The following is a 21,346-nucleotide window of genomic DNA, read 5'->3' as shown; positions in this document are numbered from 1 at the left end:
TCCTACAGCGACAGGTCTAGCCTGGAAACAGGGTCATGGCCTCCTTTGCAGAGCAGACTGTGCGCTGAAGCTGAATGAGCATGTCAACGAGACCGTGTCTTATTCTGTAACACACAACTCTAACGGTGTGTGTGTGTGTGTGTGTGTGTGTGTGTGTGTGTGTGTGTGTGTGTGTGTGTGTGTGTGTGTGTGTGTGTGTGTGAGCGTGCATGATAACAAGCCCTTATTCACCTGAGCTGAACTCAACATTTCTCACATTTACACGAGTTTCTTACCGTTGAAGTAAAAAGACATTCTTTAATCCAGATCCCAGCTAGCAGCATCGGGGTGAGAGTACATGGAAGTTTAATCTGATTTCAGTCTAAAACCGCAGACTGACGAGCTTTAGTCTGGTGCCAACATCCTCAGATTAAACAGACTTACCATTCCCAACTTCCATAGTCAAGCGTAATGAGTGAAAGCTCCAAGTTTGCTTCGGTCCTTCTGGCCACTAACTTCCATTTGTTTTCCCCTCCACCTCCTCCTCTCTTGTTTATTCAGTCTCTCCGTTTCTGTCGTGGTGAATCGGGGGGAGGCGGTGATAGGCACAGCGCTCTGACTCTACTCCTGTCAGTTTCCTCTCTCCTCCTTCCCTTCCCTTCCCTTCACTAAGCGAGGAGGAGTTGGCCTAAAACGCTCGTGTGTGTTTTGGCATACGGAGAGAGTTTGAGTCCAGAACTCAAGAGGTTAGCGAGAGTTAGGTACGCCGCGTTCTCACGCTTTAAATAATCAGTTGTTTTGGTGAGTTTTTACACTCAAAAACACAGATCATCTTTATCGTGTCACCCCATCTGCATCAAGTAGATTCAACTCAATTCAAGTTTATTTATAAAGCGCCAAATCACGACAAGAGTCGTCTCGAGGAACTTCACATAATAAACATTCCAATGCAGGTCAGTTCATTAAGCCAATCAGAAAAACGTTTCCTATATAAGGAACCCAGCAGGTGGCATCGAGTCACTGACTAGTGTCAGAGTCTTTACAGCAACCCTTATTGACCCTTTGCACGTGACGTCGCGCCACTCATGTGACCGCCCCCTTCGCCATGATGGACGGCAAAAAGACCGTTTACACCCGTTGAAACTCCAGTGAAGCTAGTGAAAACAAGCCAGTTTGTAGCCTTTTAAGGCTTTTATTTAGCTGATTTGACAGTAAAACGGGTTTTAGCTTGCTGCGTGGTCGGCTGCACTAACAGACGAGGACGTAAACTCAACTCGTTTTGTTGTTTTAATAACTTTGACGGAGACTGAGGACGGAAATGAACTGCAGCGATCAATCAAGCGGACTAGCAGGCCTCGGATTAGCAGCGAACGTGTTTTTACCGGGTAAGATTAACGTTCATTTATTTCACGAGGAAGACGGGGACAGGGATAAATGTGATGCGTTTACACTAGTCATTGATAATCCTGATGGACGGGTATTTCACCACGGAGGCTGCGCTCCGTCCCTCTGTAGAGCAAAGCGAGACAATTATCAACAATATTAAAGCTCCGATGTGTAATTACGCGTGTTAAAATTACGTTATTTATTTATACGAGCGTCTGCGTTCACAGATCTCATTCCGGTGTGAGAGCAGCAGCTGAACCCGGTACCACCACCAGCAACAGAAGCTGGTAGGGATCTGGACTTTTTAAAAATCAGCTTTGGTGTGAAGTGAAACGCTGTTTATAACAATGTTATAAATCCAGCGGGGTGAATTTAGGCAAAGTCAGCAACATGTTTACATCGGTGAACAGCTGCAGAGAGAACGTAAGCTAACGTTGGTAAGCTAGTTAACATAACGCTAGCTGCGCTACTTCTTCTGATAACTGAACTGGGCATGAACTAGTGGAAGGAACGCTGGAGGAGTTTCGTTTTTGTTTTGATCGCAAAAACAATTTCAGGCTCTACTTTTCCCTTTGTTTACTACTCATGCCGCTCACTGTTTACATGCTTTTGCCGTCCACCATGGTGGACCCACGTGATTAGGTGACGTCGGTGCAAAGGGTCGATACTAAGCAAGCATTTAGCAACAGTGGAGAGGAAAACTCCCTTTTAACAGGAAGAAACCTCCAGAGGATCCTGGCTCAGTATAAGCAGCCATCCTCCACGACTCACTGGGGATCCAGAAGACAGAGCAGGGATCGAGAACGGGTATCGTTGCATCCCTAGTTGTCGCTGTATCCAATCAGAGCTGAGAAGTCCAAAAATCAGGAAGTAAGACTGCAAATCCTGCCGTCATCAGCTCCCCTCAACTCTGGCTAACTTCTACTTCCTGAAGCAGGAGCACCAGAGCTTTTTTACCCTCAGAGATCGACTCACAAGGCAATTATTTATGCTACACACAACAGCACATGTTGGAGGAATTAGTGAACTTAGTCTTTAATGCATTCTACGTATCAGGTCCCCCCAAATCACAGGAGAACTGGAAGATCACACGTGATTTTGTCAATTTACAAAACAACAAGCACGGAGGAAGAAAGACCCATTAATACAAAGGGTCTGATTTATTTTCTGGTTTCTTTCTTTACCTCCATTTTAAACATTCTGGAAGCAAAGCGTGTAAAAAAATAAATAAAAAAAATAAATAAAAGAGGCCGAAGCTTAAATTTAGCAAAGTGACACAATGCTACACCACGCCTGAGACGCTCTGCAACGCTGCGACCGGAAACAAACCCATCGACTAGAACGGAAAATATCTGCTGCGTATCGTGCTTCACAAAAGTCTCACTCCTGATGGAAAACCGGAGTTAGGCTCGACTGGAAGCTTTAAACATTCATCCAATGGGAAATGCAGGTGATTCGGGAATAATGTTACTACAAAATAAACTCCCAGGCCTTTTAACCTGACTGCAACAACCATTCTACGATCAAGCGTAACAAACAACTACAAGGGCATATTAACAGGAAGTCTTTTGGCGCAGAAAGTTTCTCTCGAGTGTTTTCCTTAAATTGTCCTGATAAGTTTGAAATGTCCCGAAACCAAAAGCCCATCTAACGTTTGTCTTTTAAACGAGTGTCTCGCTTTAGCCGCATTCATGTTTCCACATTAGCTTAGCTTCGGGTCAGTGTGTGTTCTACAGTTTTATGTCATTTATAAACAAACACCAAAGCTCTCCCAGTATGGGGAAAAAATCTGTTTCCAATAAGTGTGGAAATATACTTCCATTAGGGGTAGACCGATATATCGGGTCGATATTTAAAATCGGCATCAGCCGATATTTGGCCTTGGTAAAGTCGAATTAGAGTCAGGCACATTCTCGGGCAGCTCGGTGCTGCTGCAGAATTTAATTTAAAGAGCAAGTCACCCTCAAATCAACTTCGTTTGTTGATAAACTATATAAATGAGTGTCTAATTGCTCTGTAGACACGTTCAGTCAATAATTTGGCACTTTAGTTAATCTTAGTTAAAGTTTAAATAATCTGCCTAAAACTGTCAGCAATGCACCGTCGTCAGGCAAAAGCTCAGCACTGCATTTGAATTTAAATCTGCCATCGCTATTGGCTAAGAGGTACATTATGATGTTAGATGGCACATTATGATGTCACAATGTCTTGAGTGTGTGTATTTGTTAGTGGCTCCGCCCTCTCAGTCTGCTAGGCAACAGCATTTGTTGCATTTTTCAAACAGGAAGTGGAAGTTGAGTAAGAATATGGCAGGGGGTGACTTGCTCTTTAAATGTATTTTATGTTCACTAGTTACATCTGCATAATAAATTATCTAAATTTACTTTATTTAACTGTCTGATTTTAATACTGAGCAGTGCACACAGCTAAGATTTAACATTTAGTTAATTTCAGAGTTCAAAAACTGATTCAGCTTCAGAGATTTTGAGCATCAACTGATGTTATTAGAGACATTTTAGTAGAAAATAAGGTGGAAAACGTCTAGAAATTGGCCAAAAAAGTCAGCCCAGAAAAATCGGCAGCACATATTGGCTTCGGTATCCAATATCGGTTGATCTCTAATCTACTTCCTCTACTTCCGATGTATTTTTAAGGAATTAAATCTTAAATACAAATAGAATACAGCAAAAACTCAAAGGAATTAAGCAAAAAAAGGCAATTAGAGCAGAAGTTTACAAAGATAAACATAAATGTAAAGGTCAGAAGATTCTGCAATCTTAGTATGAGCAGCTCTGAGCTCAGGATCTGTCAGAAATCGCGCACGCGCGCACACACACACACACACACACACACACACACACACACACACACACACACACCATTAATCCTGTTAGCTCCTCTCACGAGAGGTCGTAGCAACAGACACAACCACCAGAGCATATGTTCATTTAGATACACAGAAGACTCCCTCCACCCATCTCACACACACACACACACACACACACACACACACACACACACACACACACACACACACACACACACACACACACACACACACACACACACACACACACACACACAACGCGGTGGCACTGACCGTGACTCGGGCTGAGAGCCATGTTGCCTGAGTTCAAGGCTTCATCAAAGCGAGCGAATATCGTCTGTAACCTGTGGGTTAGAGAAAATCAAAGATGCGTTGATGAAACAGAAAATCAGGAATCATCAAAACAAGACTGAAATAAAGAGTCACACGGTGAGCTTTGTTACAGATAAACATAAAGCTGCTGTGAATCCCGGGTGAGAACGTCATCAGCGGCAGCATGTGGACCGCCGGGCTCTCGGGGGTGGGTGTGTCTATTATGACAGTCACACTTTAGGAGGAGAAAACGAGAGCCCTTCAAACGTCAGACGGAGACACGATCGCAGGCTAGATCTGGTACAAACATCCACACATCCATCTAAACCCCGTGGAGGCGAGGACGCGTGTCCAGGAACATCCGCTGATGTGTCCTCTCCTCTCCACAAGGTTAGCCATGAATGTGAGCAGACCCCAAACAGCACCCAGCCCTCTACCTGTCCTCCTTTCTGCCTTCCAGGATCCAAAAGCACCACACCGCTCCCGATGAGCGACGATTAGCGTTGTGACTGGCTCCTCAGCTGCGCGTTTAAGTTCCTTTCATCCACATTTTGGTTTTCTGCTTGGTAAAGCTTGCATTTAGTCCTCAGCTCTGCACGTCCCGGAGGGCTGATTAATAGGTTGCTGCGCAGCATTGCATTAACCCCCCATGCTAGTGACACACACTGGTCCTCAGCTCTTTGTATCCAACATGGTGCAGCGCCTTAGAGGGAGAGGGGAGGGAGGAAGGGAGGGAGGGAAGTAGAGAGGGAGCCAAACGCCAAGAGACCTAAGCATGACCACAGACATGCGCTGAGGCACTGCCTACTGTCAGGTTCATACTGGAAGCGTGGAAATGTATTACAAAACCCAGAGATGGATCCCAGCCAGGGTCTTTGTGTGACAACTGATGTAAAAGGTGGAGAAGAGACTCCGTTACCCTTTACATAACCTCCTCTTCAGAGCCAGACACACAAACATGTCTAACAGAGGGGGGAGGGGCCGTGCAGCCAGCAGCAGCCAGAAGAAGCAGCTCCTCCCCCCTCTACACCTTCCCCTCTCACCCCACTTATAAACTCCTCCTCCGTATTCCCTCGCTAAAGGACCTTATTCTGGGACATTGGATGGGAAAAGGGTGATCTGCATCAGAGACGACGAAACCACGATTCGAGTTCAGTGACTCTAAAAATCCCGGTCAAGTCAAACACTGGGTTAGGTCTGACCTGGAGCAGGTCGAAGGCACGACCGCTCTGGTTTTGGCGCCACCGATGAAGCCGAGACAGCAGCTTAAGCGATCCCAAGCAAAGCGTGTAAAAGTCACTTTAAACACCGACTCTGGCATGCCGGGGGTGCCGTTTAAAAACACAAACAAGTGGCACGGGGCCAATTCTGCATTTAGTCTCTGCACATCAACAAAAGTTAAGCACGGGCCCAAATTCCTTTGTCACAATCCTCAAACTTCCACCTTTAACCCCAAGCCTCTCAGCCAACATTCCCGTATTATTAAACCATCGTTTTGTTCCATAATCTGAACAGAAATGATGTGTGATCTGGTTAGTAAGAGTCTGGCAGCAATCCTGAAACTTTACACCAACATAAATATTCAGACTTAAAGAATGAGAGGAGAGTTATGTTTGGCTGCAACTTCCTCTAAAAAAATCCAAAGGGAGCTGCGATTGCAGACCTGGATCTGTGTGGTTTCTTTATTTATCCAGAGTCAAACATGCCAGCGTGCATGAATCCCACAAACGCAGACAGAGCATTCACAACGGAGACAGACAGGCTTAATATGCTGAACACATGACACATGGACACAGCCAGCATTCACAGACGCACAACTCATGCTGAGCAGTCAGCACACAACGCTGACTGCAGCTCGGTGCCCTGCATGGGAGGAAGAGGGCAGAAAGGAAGAAACTGCTCTCTGAGCCACGATCTACCTTATGAAACTTTGTTGGGGCTTAAAATGGCCCGGGAGCCCTGATAAAGGGCCAAACGCAAGCCCATAATAAAGCCCTACATTAGAAAGACTGGTTAGCCCCGCCCACTCGAGTAAGACATGAATATTAAACAAACTGTGGGCTAACTGGTTTACCCCGAGAGCTCGATGACTGTGGTTGAAGCTAGTAACTCAGTAAGTGTGCCTCGACATTCGTCTTTGTTGTTCACTTCTCATTTGACAAGGACATTAGCAGCAGCTCAATCTAGCGTTGGCAGTAGCTAGAGCCAGCGTTAGCATTAGCTCAGGCTAGCCTCAGCAGTAGCTTGCGCTAACATTAACAGTAACTTGGGCTAGAATCAGCAGTCGAGTAAGCGTTAGAAGTAGCTTGGGCTAGTGTAAGAAGTAGCCTAGACTAGCATCTTTTCACCTGCACCTAGGGATGGGTACCTTTGACATCTGAATCGATCCGGTACTAATCCCGGTACCTACGAATCGATACCGGTACTTAACTGTACTAATTTTCGATTATTTTGAGTGTTTAATATTTTTAATTCTCTTTTATAATTAAGTATATTTTTTTCTCAATATATAACCATATTTGATAAATTTCACGATAAATAACATTCAACTGTTTGTATTTTAACATCGTCCTTGTAGTTTTATGAGCTGATAATTAAACTGAAGCAAACATCTTTACTGTGAACAAAATTTACTGTGTGTCTTCATTCCTTTTGCCGTCCTTTTTCAATTGATTTTTCCTACTGGGAAGTTAGAATTTCCGAGGAGAAAGCGAACGCACCATTAGCTGATAACAACGGTAGCAATGGAAGCTAACATATCAAGCTAACGTTATCTTAAACAGTTTATTTAACTGCTGGAGCAGATTAAAACGATGATGCCTCACACTTAAATCGTCGTCACTGGTTTCATCTTCACCCAATCACCCGTCACATTTAGTAAAGTGAAGCCAAACTTTAGAGCGCGTTCATGTTCTTCTAGTCGGAATTTCGGAGTTCCGAGGAGAAAGCGAACGCACCATTAGTGAAACGGAAGCTAACAAATCAAGCTAACGTTATCTTAAACATTTTATTTACCTACCGGAGCTGCTCTGTTTACTACTCGCTCACAGCGACCGACGACATAACGCTCTTGCGCATGCGCAGCTGTCTAGGCAAGTTCTCGTTGTGAAGGACGGGTACCGAAACGAGGCACCGTTTCAAATGAAGTGAATCGGTGCTCGGTCGGTACTGTGGAATTCGGTCGGTAAGTACCGAATTCGGTACCCATCCCTAACTGCATTATTAAATACTTAGCCCAGACTAGCATTAGCAGTAGCCCAGAGTAGCATTAGCAGTAGCTCAGACTAGCATTTTTCTGCAGTTAGCAATGCAGTGACCAACATTTATATATTGCCAACGTAGAAGTGGGTCGGGACATGCTAATTCAAACTGGCGTGTTTAAGCTAGTGACCTGTCAAACCAGCTCTTCTCAGAACAAACCGCTTCTCCACAATCATTACAACATAATTCATTCATGCAGGAAAGCAGGTCGGAGGCTCAGACTTTTTGGTACTTTTGACACGCCGAGCTGCCTTTACTCAACACCAACAGGGTAGATGTGGTCTTAAACTCTGGGACACTTTGAAACAACTTTGTTAAAGGAAGCCCCCCCCCCCCCCCCCCCCCCCCCCAAAAAAGGACAAATCCTCTCTGAACACAGATATTTTCTCTTTTCATCCTTGCCTTTGTACCCGCGCCGCCCCCTCCCACCCTCTTCTCTCAACCGAACAGCATTGTGCTCCGACTGAAAGTGTTTCTGTGTTTGTGAGGAGCAGAGCGGTGCATGGTGTGGCCTGGGACAGAATGAGTGCCAAGGCCACACGACACACAACTGAAAACACACACAACTTGCACACACAACTACACAAAGTGCATAACTCTACCGTGCAGCTGGAAGTCCTCTTTTTCCCAGGTCTGCTCGGACTCGCTCCCCAACGTGACGATAAACATCCACCAGCGCTGTGATGGAGGCCTCGCGTACCTACAGCCAGCAGACACGGACCGGTTTAATAACCCAGCACCGTCACACTCACACCACGTAAACACGACAGGATCTTTTAGTCAGTGAACAGATTTGTAAACATCAACAATCATTATTATTTAATAATGCCGTGCAGATTCAGACTCTCCCCTGATTGGCTAGCTGAATGCTGCAACAGGATTCTCGGTAACTGAAGAAGCCGAGCTTGCCGATTGGTCCGGACGGTATTTGAGGAGCGAAGGATTGGGTAGAAGACGGAAGCAGAACTCTGCCTTTTGGTGCAACCAGCCTCTCTAGTTCACACTTTCAGAGCTGCTGTGTGGGTTAATGCCCGTGTGGGTGCTCATCGGCAATGAAGCACAGTAGGGGGGGGGGGGGGGGGGGGCTAATAACAGTAATAACAGCAGAGCTAACAGGAGATGACTGCTAACACTCTGGTTGCTGAGAGCACAGGCTCAGTTAGAAAAAAATACAACAAAATAAATCAAACTTTAGGAGAATTTGGCAGGAATGTTATAATAAATCTGAACAGACGATGTGTGTCCTACCTGTGGATTCTGGTCTTCAGTCAGAGTGCAAAGATGTGGAACTAATTTACTGAGACTGAGAGGCTGAGATCCATACCTGAGATAAAGACAAGAAGAGCAAAGGTGAAGATTACGAGTAGAAACACTGGACTTGGGTTCCATGACATTTATATTTGGAGCTATAACTCCTCCTCCTCAGATCTAATAAAAACAGTCAGTATCTCGCTGGGCTAGCGACAAAACGCCAACGGCATTCGTGACAATTAGAGTGACCTGAGAGGCTTCTACATGCATCCCTGCAAACTCGCAGGGTGACAACTACAGGGTATCTGCAGGTTTAAGGGAGCCAAATTTAAGACTTTAATACATTTTTAAAGACCACTTTGTCCAAATTTAAACTATTTTTGAAATTAAATTCAAGCAATAATTTCCAGCTATTGCCTGGAACCGGTGCCCACCACGTCGTGAACGTGGGATTCACCACCCAGTTACCATTAAACTTGCACTTCCCCACGGTGCAAGCTCCCACTAGCTTAACCAGCTAATGCAGCTAATGTGCTCATCTAAAAATAGCCCCCTCTCACAACCAGCTGAACGTGTACGGTTCTGCTTATGCCGACAGCTTACGTAAAAAAACAGTGTTGCCAACTGTTTTTGACTGAAAGTAGCTGAAGTTCCCCCCAAAAGTCGCTAGATGTCTCCAGATGACGTCACATGCTAATTTGCATATGACGTCATCTGGTTTGCGTCATGACGTCACCGGTCTTGTAGAGTAAATCAAATAAAACCCGCGTGATTTTATTTTAAAAAAAAATTTAATTTATTTTTAATATGTTATTAAAATTAAAAAAAACATAGAATACAAAACAGCAGCCTTTAAAACAGATGGCACAAAAAAATTGAAGGAATATTTCTGTTTTGTCTGAAGAGAATGGAACTCGTAAAAACAAAAATATTAAACTGATAGGAATGTATGTATGATTGAATTAAAATGAATTTTCTCTTGTAGTTTTCAAGTGCCTTCTTCTGTTGTGATTCAGTGCTATATATTGACCTAACAGATAATATATATACATTTTGTTTTTGTTTGTTTTTGTTGTTTTTAGTACGTTTGTGTAAAAAGAAGCAGGCTGTATTTAGCATTCAGAAACGTTACATGCAAACTGCCAATGACCTGAGGTGTTTGGCTTACAGTATTATTCTTTTTTTTATAAAAGTTTTAAATGTGCTACATTATTGAACTCATCATAGAGTTCCAATGTTCCTTGAATGCACCACAAGTGGTGCGAGAAGCCATGCGCGAGTGCGACGCTGCCTGCCAGTGCCAGTCGAGCTCAGCTGCCGAAATGCGGCAGGATGGCGGAAGGAGCGGTCGCCCTTCATGTAGCTCTGGTGGCTATCTCAAATAATGGACTTGTGAAAGAAAACCCACCAAAGGTTTGATTGGTCAATGGGGGTAGTGTGATCATGCTGCACACACATGCGCAGATCATTTTCTTTCTGATCCTCTGGAAGGAAGGACGGTCCTGTCGCTTCAGATGCATCGCTAATCTGCAGGTAAAGTCTTCTACAAAGTTGTTGTCAAAGTAGCTGAGGGGGGTCAGAAATGTCACCAGATTTGTCGCTAGGCGCTTTAAAAAAAAAAAAGTTGTTAAGGGGTTCTGAAATGTCGTTAGAAATGGTGACAAAGTCGCTAAGTTGGCAACACTGGTAAAAAAAAATGCTGAACACCAACTAGAAATTCATGAAATTTTTATTGAAAAAGATTTTTGTTTATTGGGTCTTTGGTAATTTAAGACCTTTGGAAACTGTATTTCAGGATTATTTGTCATTTTTAAGGACTTTTAAGGCCTTAAATTTGGAAAAGCAAATTTAAGACTTGAAGACTTTTTAAGGACCCGCGGATACCCTGAACTACAACGCACTCACTCACTGCGAGTGCCGCTCTGCCTCATCGTCTGCAGCGTGCTGTCTCTGACTGTGATTGGTCAAACGATGACACGTGACCAACACACTGGAACAAAGATGGTTTGTGAACAAGAGGAGTCCCTTCTCCTTACTCTGACTGATTTCCATGTTTCATGAGTGACTGAAACCCCTCGCTGAAACCTGACAGAAGTACGTGTATGTGACGATGTATTTTTTTTACCCAAGAAAGAAGAGTGAATGATGGCAGTGGGCAGCGGTAGAGTCATATTACCGTTAGCCAATCAGAGGCGAGATGTTCGCAGATCATGATTAAAAGCCCACTTGGCGGTTTTGCTTGTTTCATGTTTGTCCACTTTAAGCATGCAAAGTTAAAACCCTTAGCATTAGTAACAGGTGACAGCTTAAGACATTACCACTAGCAAACCCATGCTAAAACCAGGAAAAGCAATCAATGTAAGCACTCAAGATTCCGTGTGTCACCTTCAAGTAGAAAATACGAGCTACGACAAACAAGCATTTGAGTATTTTGACTTATAAACCTACCAAAATGCCACTTCCTCAGATTTACTAGAAGATCTGAGGGCTAAAACAAACATTTCTGTATGAATGGATCCGTTTCCTTGTGCTACTTCCTTAGTGTCACACAAACAGTTAAGAGGATTATTCCTGGAGACAGAGACCACGCATGTTTCTTCTCCAAAGTAGGTCGAGAAAGGTTGTAGAAACTTGCCACAACATCGAGTACATCCATTTTTAATCCACTCATCTGGATGCGACCCATAGTTTAGGGAAGAGGAATAACTCACGTGGCGAGCGTGGCGCTGAGACACAGGCAGATTCCTTCTCGAGAGCGGAAGTTTTTGTGTTTGAACCCGGGAAGCAGCCTTTCCCAAACGTACTGGAGGAGAAGAAACGATGAGACGACAGTGAGGAAAGCCGTCGAGCCGAACATCCACTCAGCAGCAGCTGAGCAGCTTACAAAACACAGGAAGGCTAAAACGTATCTGTAGTGTCAACACAGAACAGACCCTGCAGTTCCTTTACCTTCCAGATGAGGGAGCCAAAACAAGCAGGTTGCAAAGAGCTATAACCAATCTGAGCTGTTGTTTATTCTTTAGTTCATCACGCCATATGAGGGCGATGCACTTATGCAACATGGTGAATTATCTGGCCATAAGGTTTGCGTGTGTGTGTCTCACCATGGGGGACGTGGTCTGGTCCATGCAGCGGAGGATGAGCGCTTGGCTGTTCTCCCTGACCTGATCCTTAGCATCGCCCAGCCTGTCCACCAGAGCTGGCAACACTACAGACACACAAAAAAAACGAGAGAGGATGTAGATGAGTCACACTCTGATCAGAAACACTACAATTAGGCCACAGCTGATAGTGAATTTCCACAGGATTTCACCGTGAAAGACAACCAAGACCGCCCCCAAGTGGATTCCTTTTAAAAGACAACACATGAGCAGTTAGTGGAGACCAGACACAGAAAGTTAATAAATAATAACAGCTGTAGTAAGCTAGCATTAGCATACAGGAGGAGGAGGAAAGTCTGAGACGCAGCAGTAAAAGTACTCTGGAAGTACCAAAATACTCTCATCTCTGAGGATTTCATTTGTAAATATTGTTTGAAAAGCTGTAATAAAAATGAACTTGTCATCTGTTGTATAATTGCTTTATACAAGTTATTGATCACTACTGTTTGTCAATCACACTTATCATGAGGATGTAATCAAGGAGAGCCGAACATAATGTGATCATGAGGATGTAATCAAGGTAATCCTGGTGGAGGTGTGCAGCTTTGCACGCACATCAGGGAATGTATAAGGAGCAGAGCAGAGCTCAGAGCTGTTAGAGCTGTTTGAAGGATTCTATTTGACGAGGTTCATGGATTACGTTTTCTAACTGGGGTGTTCAGCTCTCCACCCATAAGCAACGGTAAGAGAAATGTTTCGTTCATGATTGATAACTTGTATGAATGCTGGTTGAATAAAGCCTTGTTGTTCCTCTAATATTCAAGTTGTGTTTCATTGTTTCTGGCGTCGACTTGACAAACGATCCTGATTAAATAAATATAAAGTGTAAAAAGAGACTTTGAGTCTTTTAAGGTAATTAAAATAAAATAAAACATTTTATTTTAGAACAAAAGCTTTCAATTTAAACCCCGAGTTCAAATTATTTCGGTCTGACTCAGAAATTCTCTGACTCTCTCTCTCTCTCTCAACACCCCCCCCACCCCCCCACCCCCAGTAGGGAGCAACAGTGATGTAAGCTGCCCTTTAACTGAGTGCATGGATGTTTTGCAACCATAACAGCTGGTCTCCTTGGCAACAAGGACAATAGCCTCAAAGTTACAGCATGACAGAGGGGCATTGTTGCACACGTCATCTGCTGTAGTAAAAATGAACACAAACACTCAAAGAGCAGATTTGCGCACTTTGAATTTCATTCGGTCATCCTGTATGAATGAATGTTTCATCCACAGTGAAGCATCTGTAAGTTTCACCTCTGGTTCAACTTAACACACACACACACACACACACACCATTAGCAGCCCTGTGCAATATGTCAGAGCTGTAGATCAATACTCAATGATGTCATGGTCCTCCCCCGTGAGGGTGGAGCAGCGAGCTGAAAACAGAACCAAGCCACAGAGAGATGGACGTCGGGGTATTCCATGGTGGGCGGTGGCTCAGACAGGAAAAAGATTTTACCATCGATCCGAAGCATGAAGACAGTTTCATAACACACAGCTCCGTCCTCGACAGTGAGGGGATAAAAAGCGTATTGTTGGAAACGGGCAGCGTGGAGAGCTCAGTAATCCCTGCAGGGTTCAGCGTGTTTGCTGGTGACAAGATTCAGTCTGACTTACAAAGACAGCTGGTGACACCTAAAGCAGGCCCACACACACACACACACACACTTGAGTTTTGTGCTCTGATGCACAGTTTAGGTGTACATATGTGTACATTGTATATTGTATAAATGCTTTTATTTATAAGGAGAACAGGACAGGAAATGATGTGTGTTGATGTAACAACCAAATGATACTCTCTGTACTGAACTTTGACCTTTGGGGTTATCCAATAAAAGGGGAGGCAAGTGTAAAGCCGGGCGGACACTGTGCGACTTTTTCACTTTTTTGAGCCGATTTTCCAGTCGTGCGAGAAGCCACGACGTCGGGGCGAGTTTTGCGCCGAGCGTCGTGTAGCGTACACGGGGGTTACGAGAGGCGATTAACACCCCGTGACCAGCCGCCGATCAGCAGTCGTGAGGTCGCACGGACTTCTGGAGTGTTTAATATTTCGCTCGTCCCTCGTGAGGGTATCGCACTGTTGAAGCGGCGCTGCGAGCAGCTGCGACCCAAAAAGTATCAGAACCGCTCACGGCGCATGCGCAACCCTGCATCAACGCCGGCCGCTCGCTCGCTATTTCCCTAATAACACACGCTGTTCGTTTTTGTTTCTACACGTTTTTTTTACTCACAAAGATTGTCAAGAAGGCGTGTTTGTCGTGTTCGTGTCAAATTAAACTGATCACAAAACACAGATTCACTTTCTTTATTTCGTTTTCATCATCCAACCCCCATAAATCCCTGTGTGTCCTCCTGCAGCACTCCCGAAGGACAACAGGCAAAACAAGATAAAAAAGTCTGACGTGTTGAGTAAAAACTGCTATTTTTAGCATAATTTTAGGGCCGACGTGTTGCTACCAGACGTACAGTGTGAGCACACGACTCGTGAGATCTGCCCTGCGAGGAAGTCGTACAGTTTGAGCTGAAGCTGAACGCTGCGAGTGAAAAAGTCGCACAGTGTCCGCCCGGCTTAATACACAACACAGACGAGCCAACAACCAGTCGCTGTGTGACAGGTCTCTTTACTCGCATCAGAAAAACGGAATACGTGATTGCTTTTTAGATCATTATCCATGGATCTACCTACTCAGCTCAACACACACACACACACACACACACACACACACACACAGAGCATGTAATCTGATACAGCACTCACTCTCTAAGGTCATTACACAAGCCGTGGTTGTGGGGTGTAATCGGGCCTGGGTACAGAGAAGTTAAAAGGATGAAGGAGAAAGGGAGGCGGCGCTGAGGCGGCGCAGCAGAACCGGTGGCTCGACTCGGAGGAAACACAAAGTGGAAGTGAGAGACGAAACGTTGAGACGTGCACGTGAAGCATAAAGTCGTGTTTATGATGCGGTTGAGTTTACACATGCTTTAGTCTGGAAACAGCTCCATGAGCGTGTGTGCACGTGAAAACTGCAGCACATGATGGGAATGGCGGGGGGTCACCTGTGCCAAGGTATCCTTTGAAGCGCTCTCCCATCCGATCCACGAACGCACCACAGATGTCCATCCCCAACAACGCCACCTGCAGAGTGAAAGAACCACATAAGGTCAGAGGTCATCCAGATTGCGGGAAGTTCGACTCCAATGAAACCTGCTGATAATTCTGCTTCAACTGTGCCCACGAGACACGTTCCCAAAAGCTGTGAATCAACAATGGAGTGAAGAACATTGATAAAAAGAAAAGATACGACAAACGGCAAACCGAACACTGGGTAGGCAGATTTGCGTCTGCAAATCAACTTTTTCCACCGCGGCTCTGATTCGGATCACATTCCCACACCGAGCTGTGCAGAGCTCCTGGAATGCTTTTGTTGGCAAGAACGGTCCAAAAGTAAATCCGTGTTAAGATTATTTCACCAGACGCCGTCCTGCGGGGAGGCGGACAACGGTTTTTCCCTATTTTAGTCAAAAAGGAAGAGCAACACCAGGTGACTCCAGATTGGGGGGGGGGGGGTGGAACCAACTGGAGGAGAGGCAGAAAAAAATTGACTTTCTGGCATTAACTACATTTACGAGGAAAAGGACGAAAAAACTGATGGAAAAATCCTGCAGATAAAATGTAGAAAATTCTTCCACTTTCTTCAGTAAATATCCTGAATATAGCTGTGGGGACTGTAAGGAGGAGTGTCCGACTCACGAAACAATATTTTTTAATCATTTAATTCTCGACTGGAAGCTTTTAAATCTTCAGTGCAGCTGAGAAATGTCGACTTCATATGAGTGGTTCTTTGTGAGATCCCGGGTCGGTGCGTGTGCTAGCATTAGCAGCTAATTCACATACCATGTGAAGGGTTTACTCCGAGTTCCCGGAGAAGCTGGACTCAAACTGCCTCAAAAGAAATGTCCCTAAAACTTCTACAACCCCGTTGAAAACGGTACGGAATAATCCAAGATGGATCCCTCATCAAATCACAACAACGACCCAAAAATATGAAGTATGGTGGCGTCTAATTTAAAGTTTCTGTTGTTTAATAAAGCAAATCCACAGGAAATGCATTTGTTGCAACTTCCTGTCACACTGACTCCAGTTAAAGGTATACTGTGTAATGTTTTCATCATTTTAAATAGTTTTCAGCCAGTATGGCTAAAATGACCCTGTACAGGGTTGATGAAACGTCACTCAGACACCCATCACCCCCTGCGGCCTGAATACCGCACTTGCAGCTTCAGAGTGCCGGTCCTTTCTGCTGGACATGAACAAAGCTAATTTGTTTAATTCAGTGATGAATCGCTCCTGTAGACACTAAGGAAGGCTGGGAGACATTTCAGCCGTTAGATTAAGGTGTTAAAAAGACGAACGCACAGCAAGGAGATACGTTTTGGTTCTACTAAACAGAAACTAGGGGCAAAACTGCCAAGTGCGTCTTTAAATTACAATAAGATTCACTTCATTTCACCTAGCAGCTATGCGGGGGGGGGTGGGGGGGGGGTGATTTTGTTGTTTTTATGCTCAACGATGTTGGCCCAAACTCATAAAGAACACGCAGTTCTGCAGTAATCCCTCGCTACTTCGCGGTTCGTTCATCGCTGCTTCGCGGATTTTTTCTTTGGAGCATTTTTCAGGGGGAATTTGCAGATTCGCTGTATTTTTCGCTGATTCGCGGTATTTTTCTATGCGAAATATCAAGAAATTCTTGTTTTTTTCATCAATTTCATCATAAAATGCACTTTTTGTAATAAAACTAAAAAAAAACAAGTAAAAAATTTTTTCTTGAGTTTTACCCACAAAAAGAGAATGTGATCATACGATAATTCAATATAGTACTGTATGTCAGACAGGGCGGCTGGATTCGGGAGTTGAGCTTGTAGGGAGAGTGGTTTCACAAACGCGGAAGTGAGAGCGTCGGTGAAACGCCGGCTGATCTAGGAAACCCCCCGAGCGTTCGAGCGTCAACGAAGTGACACGGAAATGCCGGGCTTTCCAGAAGTAAGTAAGATAACTTGCTATGAGCTGATAGTTCGTTGGATTGATCGGTAGGTTGGAAACTCTTATCATGAATCTGAAGAAACGATGATTGAGTGGTGAGCTGGAAAGGCGACTTCCGTTTATAGCCGCGGTTTGTGACGTAGGTGCGACGTGAAGGGAATCCCCGCGAGGGGCATGCTGGGAGTCCCTACTTCGCGGATTTTCACCTATCGCGGCCAGGTCTGGAACGCATCTACCGCGATAAACGAGGGATTACTGTACTCCTATTCGCTAATCCACGGATGATGAACTAACAAAAATGCCCAAAAGGAGACTGGGATTATTGTCTGAGCAGACTACCTGGAAACCAGACTGGCATACAACTCTTGCAGCTGCTTCCCACAAAGCTCCAGCAGGAAAAGACACACGACTAATATCAAAATATAGTCATTGTTCCAAAAGGAAGTATGGACCAACTGTAATTATACTTACAATAATAGCCGTGTGTGGACTGTTTACTAATATTTCATTTCTAATTTTAAAACTTGCCTGCACACTCTAGAGAGGATTTTCTTATTTAAATCAAGTAAAGTTTATTGAGTGATTGCTATTTTTATTTTAATAAAACTGCCTAAAATATGCATCCTCCAAGCATAGTAATGCCCCACATTTTAGATGCAAGGGAAGAACCGCATGGTATCAGAATCAACCTCTAGATCAGTGAAGGAAGTGTGCAGCCATCTCCTCAACTCGCTGTCCATATATGCAGCGTGCATTATTATGACCTGTGTTTGCACATTTCATAGAGGCCTGACGAGCCGCTGGAACATGCACAAGCACATTGAAAGGGTCGGTACAAATTAAAGCCCTGTTACATTAAGACATATTAATGCACCCCTCTCCCACTTCCTGTCAACTCATCGCACCCTATTCCAGCCTCACCTGGGCAACTCCTCTTGCGTTTTTTTTTTTTTTTTTTTTTGACAAGGGATCAACCAGCAGCAAAGATCTGAGCATTTGTGTTACTGAATGGAAAATGCACAGAACCATTCAGATTTTAATAAAAGTAAATAATGGGTAATCGAAACACGGGATGGAGCTGATGCAGACAAGTCACGCTATGCTTCAGTGTATAATCTTGTAGTTAGAATATGTTATTTTGAATGTTAGATATACATTTGATGTGTGATTGGGTGTGTTTAATGACTGCAACCTTTAATACGCATTAATTAATGTAGGAGGCCTTTATTGTGTGAAATTCCCATTGAATCAACAGTAAAAGTCTACAAAATCTACGTTAAGAGTTATGAAACACTCTGGCTGAGTAAAATACTACGTCATGTTATAGATTCTAGACAGAAGAAAGAAAAGAAAAACATTAACAGAAACTGTTGGAAAAGAGGAAGTGATGGAGAAAATCAGGGATCACAACAATGACTCTCCTAGCCCCTCCCCCTCTAGTCATTGCTGCCGACTCCTTCACACAGACACCATCAGTCTGGGTTAAACTGAAATAAAAACAGCAAAACCCCACAGGAATGCCCAGATAAAGTACCCAGTCACATGGAAGATGTTTAAAAATGTCTCCCTCTCTTAAAGCTCAGGATTAGACTGCTGGGCTGTGTGCCAACACAGATTTCTGCTCCTTCCCTGCTGTCTGGAAGGAAATGAGATGGTTTAAATCACCTCATCCAGAACCAAGATGATAGGAGCTGTGTTTTAACTTATATTCTCGTGTTAGGCTCAGCAGTTCAGCTGTCATTCATAAAGAGATCGTCGTTACTGGCCAATATGTCTCACCTTGAAGTTGCTCGAGTTCACCCATCCCGTTACTTCGTCTATGGTTTTGTCCAGCCGAGGCTTGTCCTGCTCAACGTCCGGGGAGCGATGCGGGTCGTTCAGGTAATCTATCAGGTCCTGTCCGACCTGCAGTCTACGTGTAACGTCTTTCTGCAGTACCTGCTGGTAAAAATAGTCCATGTTGTCATACTCCTCCATTGGGCACTCGGTGCCGTGGGGCCAGCCACTAAAGCCGACCAAAGGCTAGAGACAACGGTCGGCAGGACGGTGTGTGCACGGATGTTAAGTGTAGCCCGGTTAAAAAGCAGAAATAGAGTTTTCCTTGGTCTGGTTTTAACTGGCGTTTGATCATCAAGATTAGGTCTCGCTAGAAATATACAGACCACTTTTCCCCAATCCAAACCAAGGGCTCGACTTTGAACGTTGCGACAAAAGTCGTAGCGCGCTGCTTTTGCTAGTCAAGTTTGGCGCAAATTATAATCAAAACTCGATAAAACTTCTAAAAATGTTATATAACCGAACCCGACAGGTTTTGTCATTATATTCACATCTACACAGGCTAAAAGTCCCAAGTTACTGTCTGTTATGCTAACCAAATAGCATCAGGCTAGTTAGCACAGTGACCCATACAAATAGCTTCACATCGGCTAACATCACCAGCTAACACTGATGATCCGCAGGCCTTTCAGTCGCCTAGCTCCGTAACTCCTCTACTTCATGATTACGCGCTTCGGTTTACGGGAAATTTGTGCCGAATCCCCGCAAGACTGCCGCTCCAGTTCGCCGGTAACGTGTTTCTTAAAATCCAGGAATAATCACTGCTCCAACTAGAACCGCTGAAAGCGGCTGAGAGCGAGCCTGCGCGGCGCCGAACGGGTGTTGTGCCGAAAAAGTGCCTTCCCGTTAAGGGGTGCCCAACGCCTGTGCAGCAGCTCAACGGGCTCTGCAGAAGTCGCTGATTGAAATCAGGTGTGTTGAAACAGGAGTTCAAACTAAAACATGCAGGATACCGTCCCTCCAGGACCAGGATTGGGCACCCCTTAAAAGCACCCGTCGTGGAAAGCGAAAACGAAGTATAAAAAACGTAAAAAACTGCTTGTGAAGTCAGATAATTATCCGATTATAAACTTATAAATACACTTTAATGGGCTAGACAGAGAAGCCTTAACCAGTCATGTGTTGTGACTTCATACTTTACCATTAATACACTATATATCGTATAGGAATATCGTAAACCAGGGATTTTACGTAATATTTTTTATGTGTACTAGAAAGTACTTTTGTCACTTTTGACTTAGTGGTCTCGGAACTGCGCTTCTGTGGTAGCCTTTCACGGCAGGGGTACTTTTGTCGGCACAACATCTTTAACTGTAGTTTATTTACCGGGGTGCACCGCACAGCTAGCCAAAGCGATGCCTGATGAAAAATAAAGTTGCACCAATTGTACTGGGATCCACGAAAAACTATATTTAACAGAAAATGAAAGAGACGTTAAATATACCGTATTATTAATTATTAATAGGTAACCCATTTTTTGTTTTGACAGAAAAAAGAAATGTTGATGTGGACATGCCGGCTAGGAACACGGCGCTCTAGTGACATCTAGATGGTGATCTGCCGCATTTTGCTATGAAATATTGACAAAAACACATTTACTATTAGTAATCTTTATTTATTCATTTATTTTCACGTATTTCTTTATTTTCTTAGACATAAAACTGTTCAATAGCTGTCAAACTGAGGGCATTAGTATCACAACCAGTCTTGTCAACCAAGTATACTTGTCTTCTGAATCTTCCCTGATCTTCTGTTCTCACTCTATTTTATCCATTGTCCTCCTGTTCTCCTAAGTCTTAAAGCACTTGGCACCGCATATTTCCAATTCTCGCGTTTGTGATAATAATCTAGGTTGCTTTCTTTTCGATAACTAGGAGAACGTCTTAAAGTGTCATCTAGGTGAGATAAATATAAAGACTTTATTGATCTCAAAGAGTATTTGGCAAATTAATCTGTTGATTCCATGGCTCTCGAGTGACTATGGATCGCCTTTCTGTTCTGAACTGACAACAGAAAAATTGTTGGAATGAATTAGAATGATATGACTTGTCAGATTTCCTCAGGTGTGTAACATTCTATTCATAAATATTTAATCTGGTGCTAGAATAGGGAAAAATAGGCCAATTCATAATCTCTTACAGCATATTTAAATGGACAATTACACAAATCTATACTAAATAAACTTTCAAATACACAAAATCACGTGATTGTCAAATACTTGAGGTGCCTTTACTCACAATCTCACGCCCAATTCGATAAATTCATTTTCACTTTTGATGCTTTTTCACCATCTATA

General features: G+C 43.9%; 1 protein-coding gene across 49 annotated transcripts in view; it reads right to left on the bottom strand.

Moving 5' to 3' along the window:
• clasp2 (cytoplasmic linker associated protein 2) overlaps positions 1–19,802 on the bottom strand; it is a 53,063-nt gene extending 33,261 nt beyond the window's left edge. For 47 of the 49 annotated variants that reach the window (XM_054745238.2, XM_015973904.3, XM_054745240.2 and 44 more), the window contains exons 1-7: positions 18,994–19,802; positions 15,231–15,309; positions 12,121–12,224; positions 11,728–11,819; positions 9,014–9,089; positions 8,368–8,465; positions 4,466–4,536 (exon numbers count right to left, since the gene is read on the bottom strand). In XM_054745238.2, coding sequence (XP_054601213.2) covers positions 4,466–4,536; positions 8,368–8,465; positions 9,014–9,089; positions 11,728–11,819; positions 12,121–12,224; positions 15,231–15,309; positions 18,994–19,191 — 718 coding nt within the window. In that variant the 5' untranslated portion in view covers positions 19,192–19,802. Of the gene's footprint in view, positions 1–423; positions 566–4,465; positions 4,537–4,941; positions 5,083–8,367; positions 8,466–9,013; positions 9,090–11,727; positions 11,820–12,120; positions 12,225–15,230; positions 15,310–18,993 lie in introns of those variants that run through there. The other 2 variants (XM_070547536.1, XM_070547537.1) reach the window with 2 other exon arrangements.
• Between the last annotated feature and the right edge of the window lie 1,544 nt (positions 19,803–21,346).

The sequence above is a fragment of the Nothobranchius furzeri genome, chromosome 19 (genome assembly GCF_043380555.1).
Source record: "Nothobranchius furzeri strain GRZ-AD chromosome 19, NfurGRZ-RIMD1, whole genome shotgun sequence".
Lineage (NCBI taxonomy): Eukaryota > Metazoa > Chordata > Actinopteri > Cyprinodontiformes > Nothobranchiidae > Nothobranchius > Nothobranchius furzeri.
Note: the sequence above shows the minus strand (reverse complement) of the source record. Positions and strands in the feature narration are given on the sequence as shown.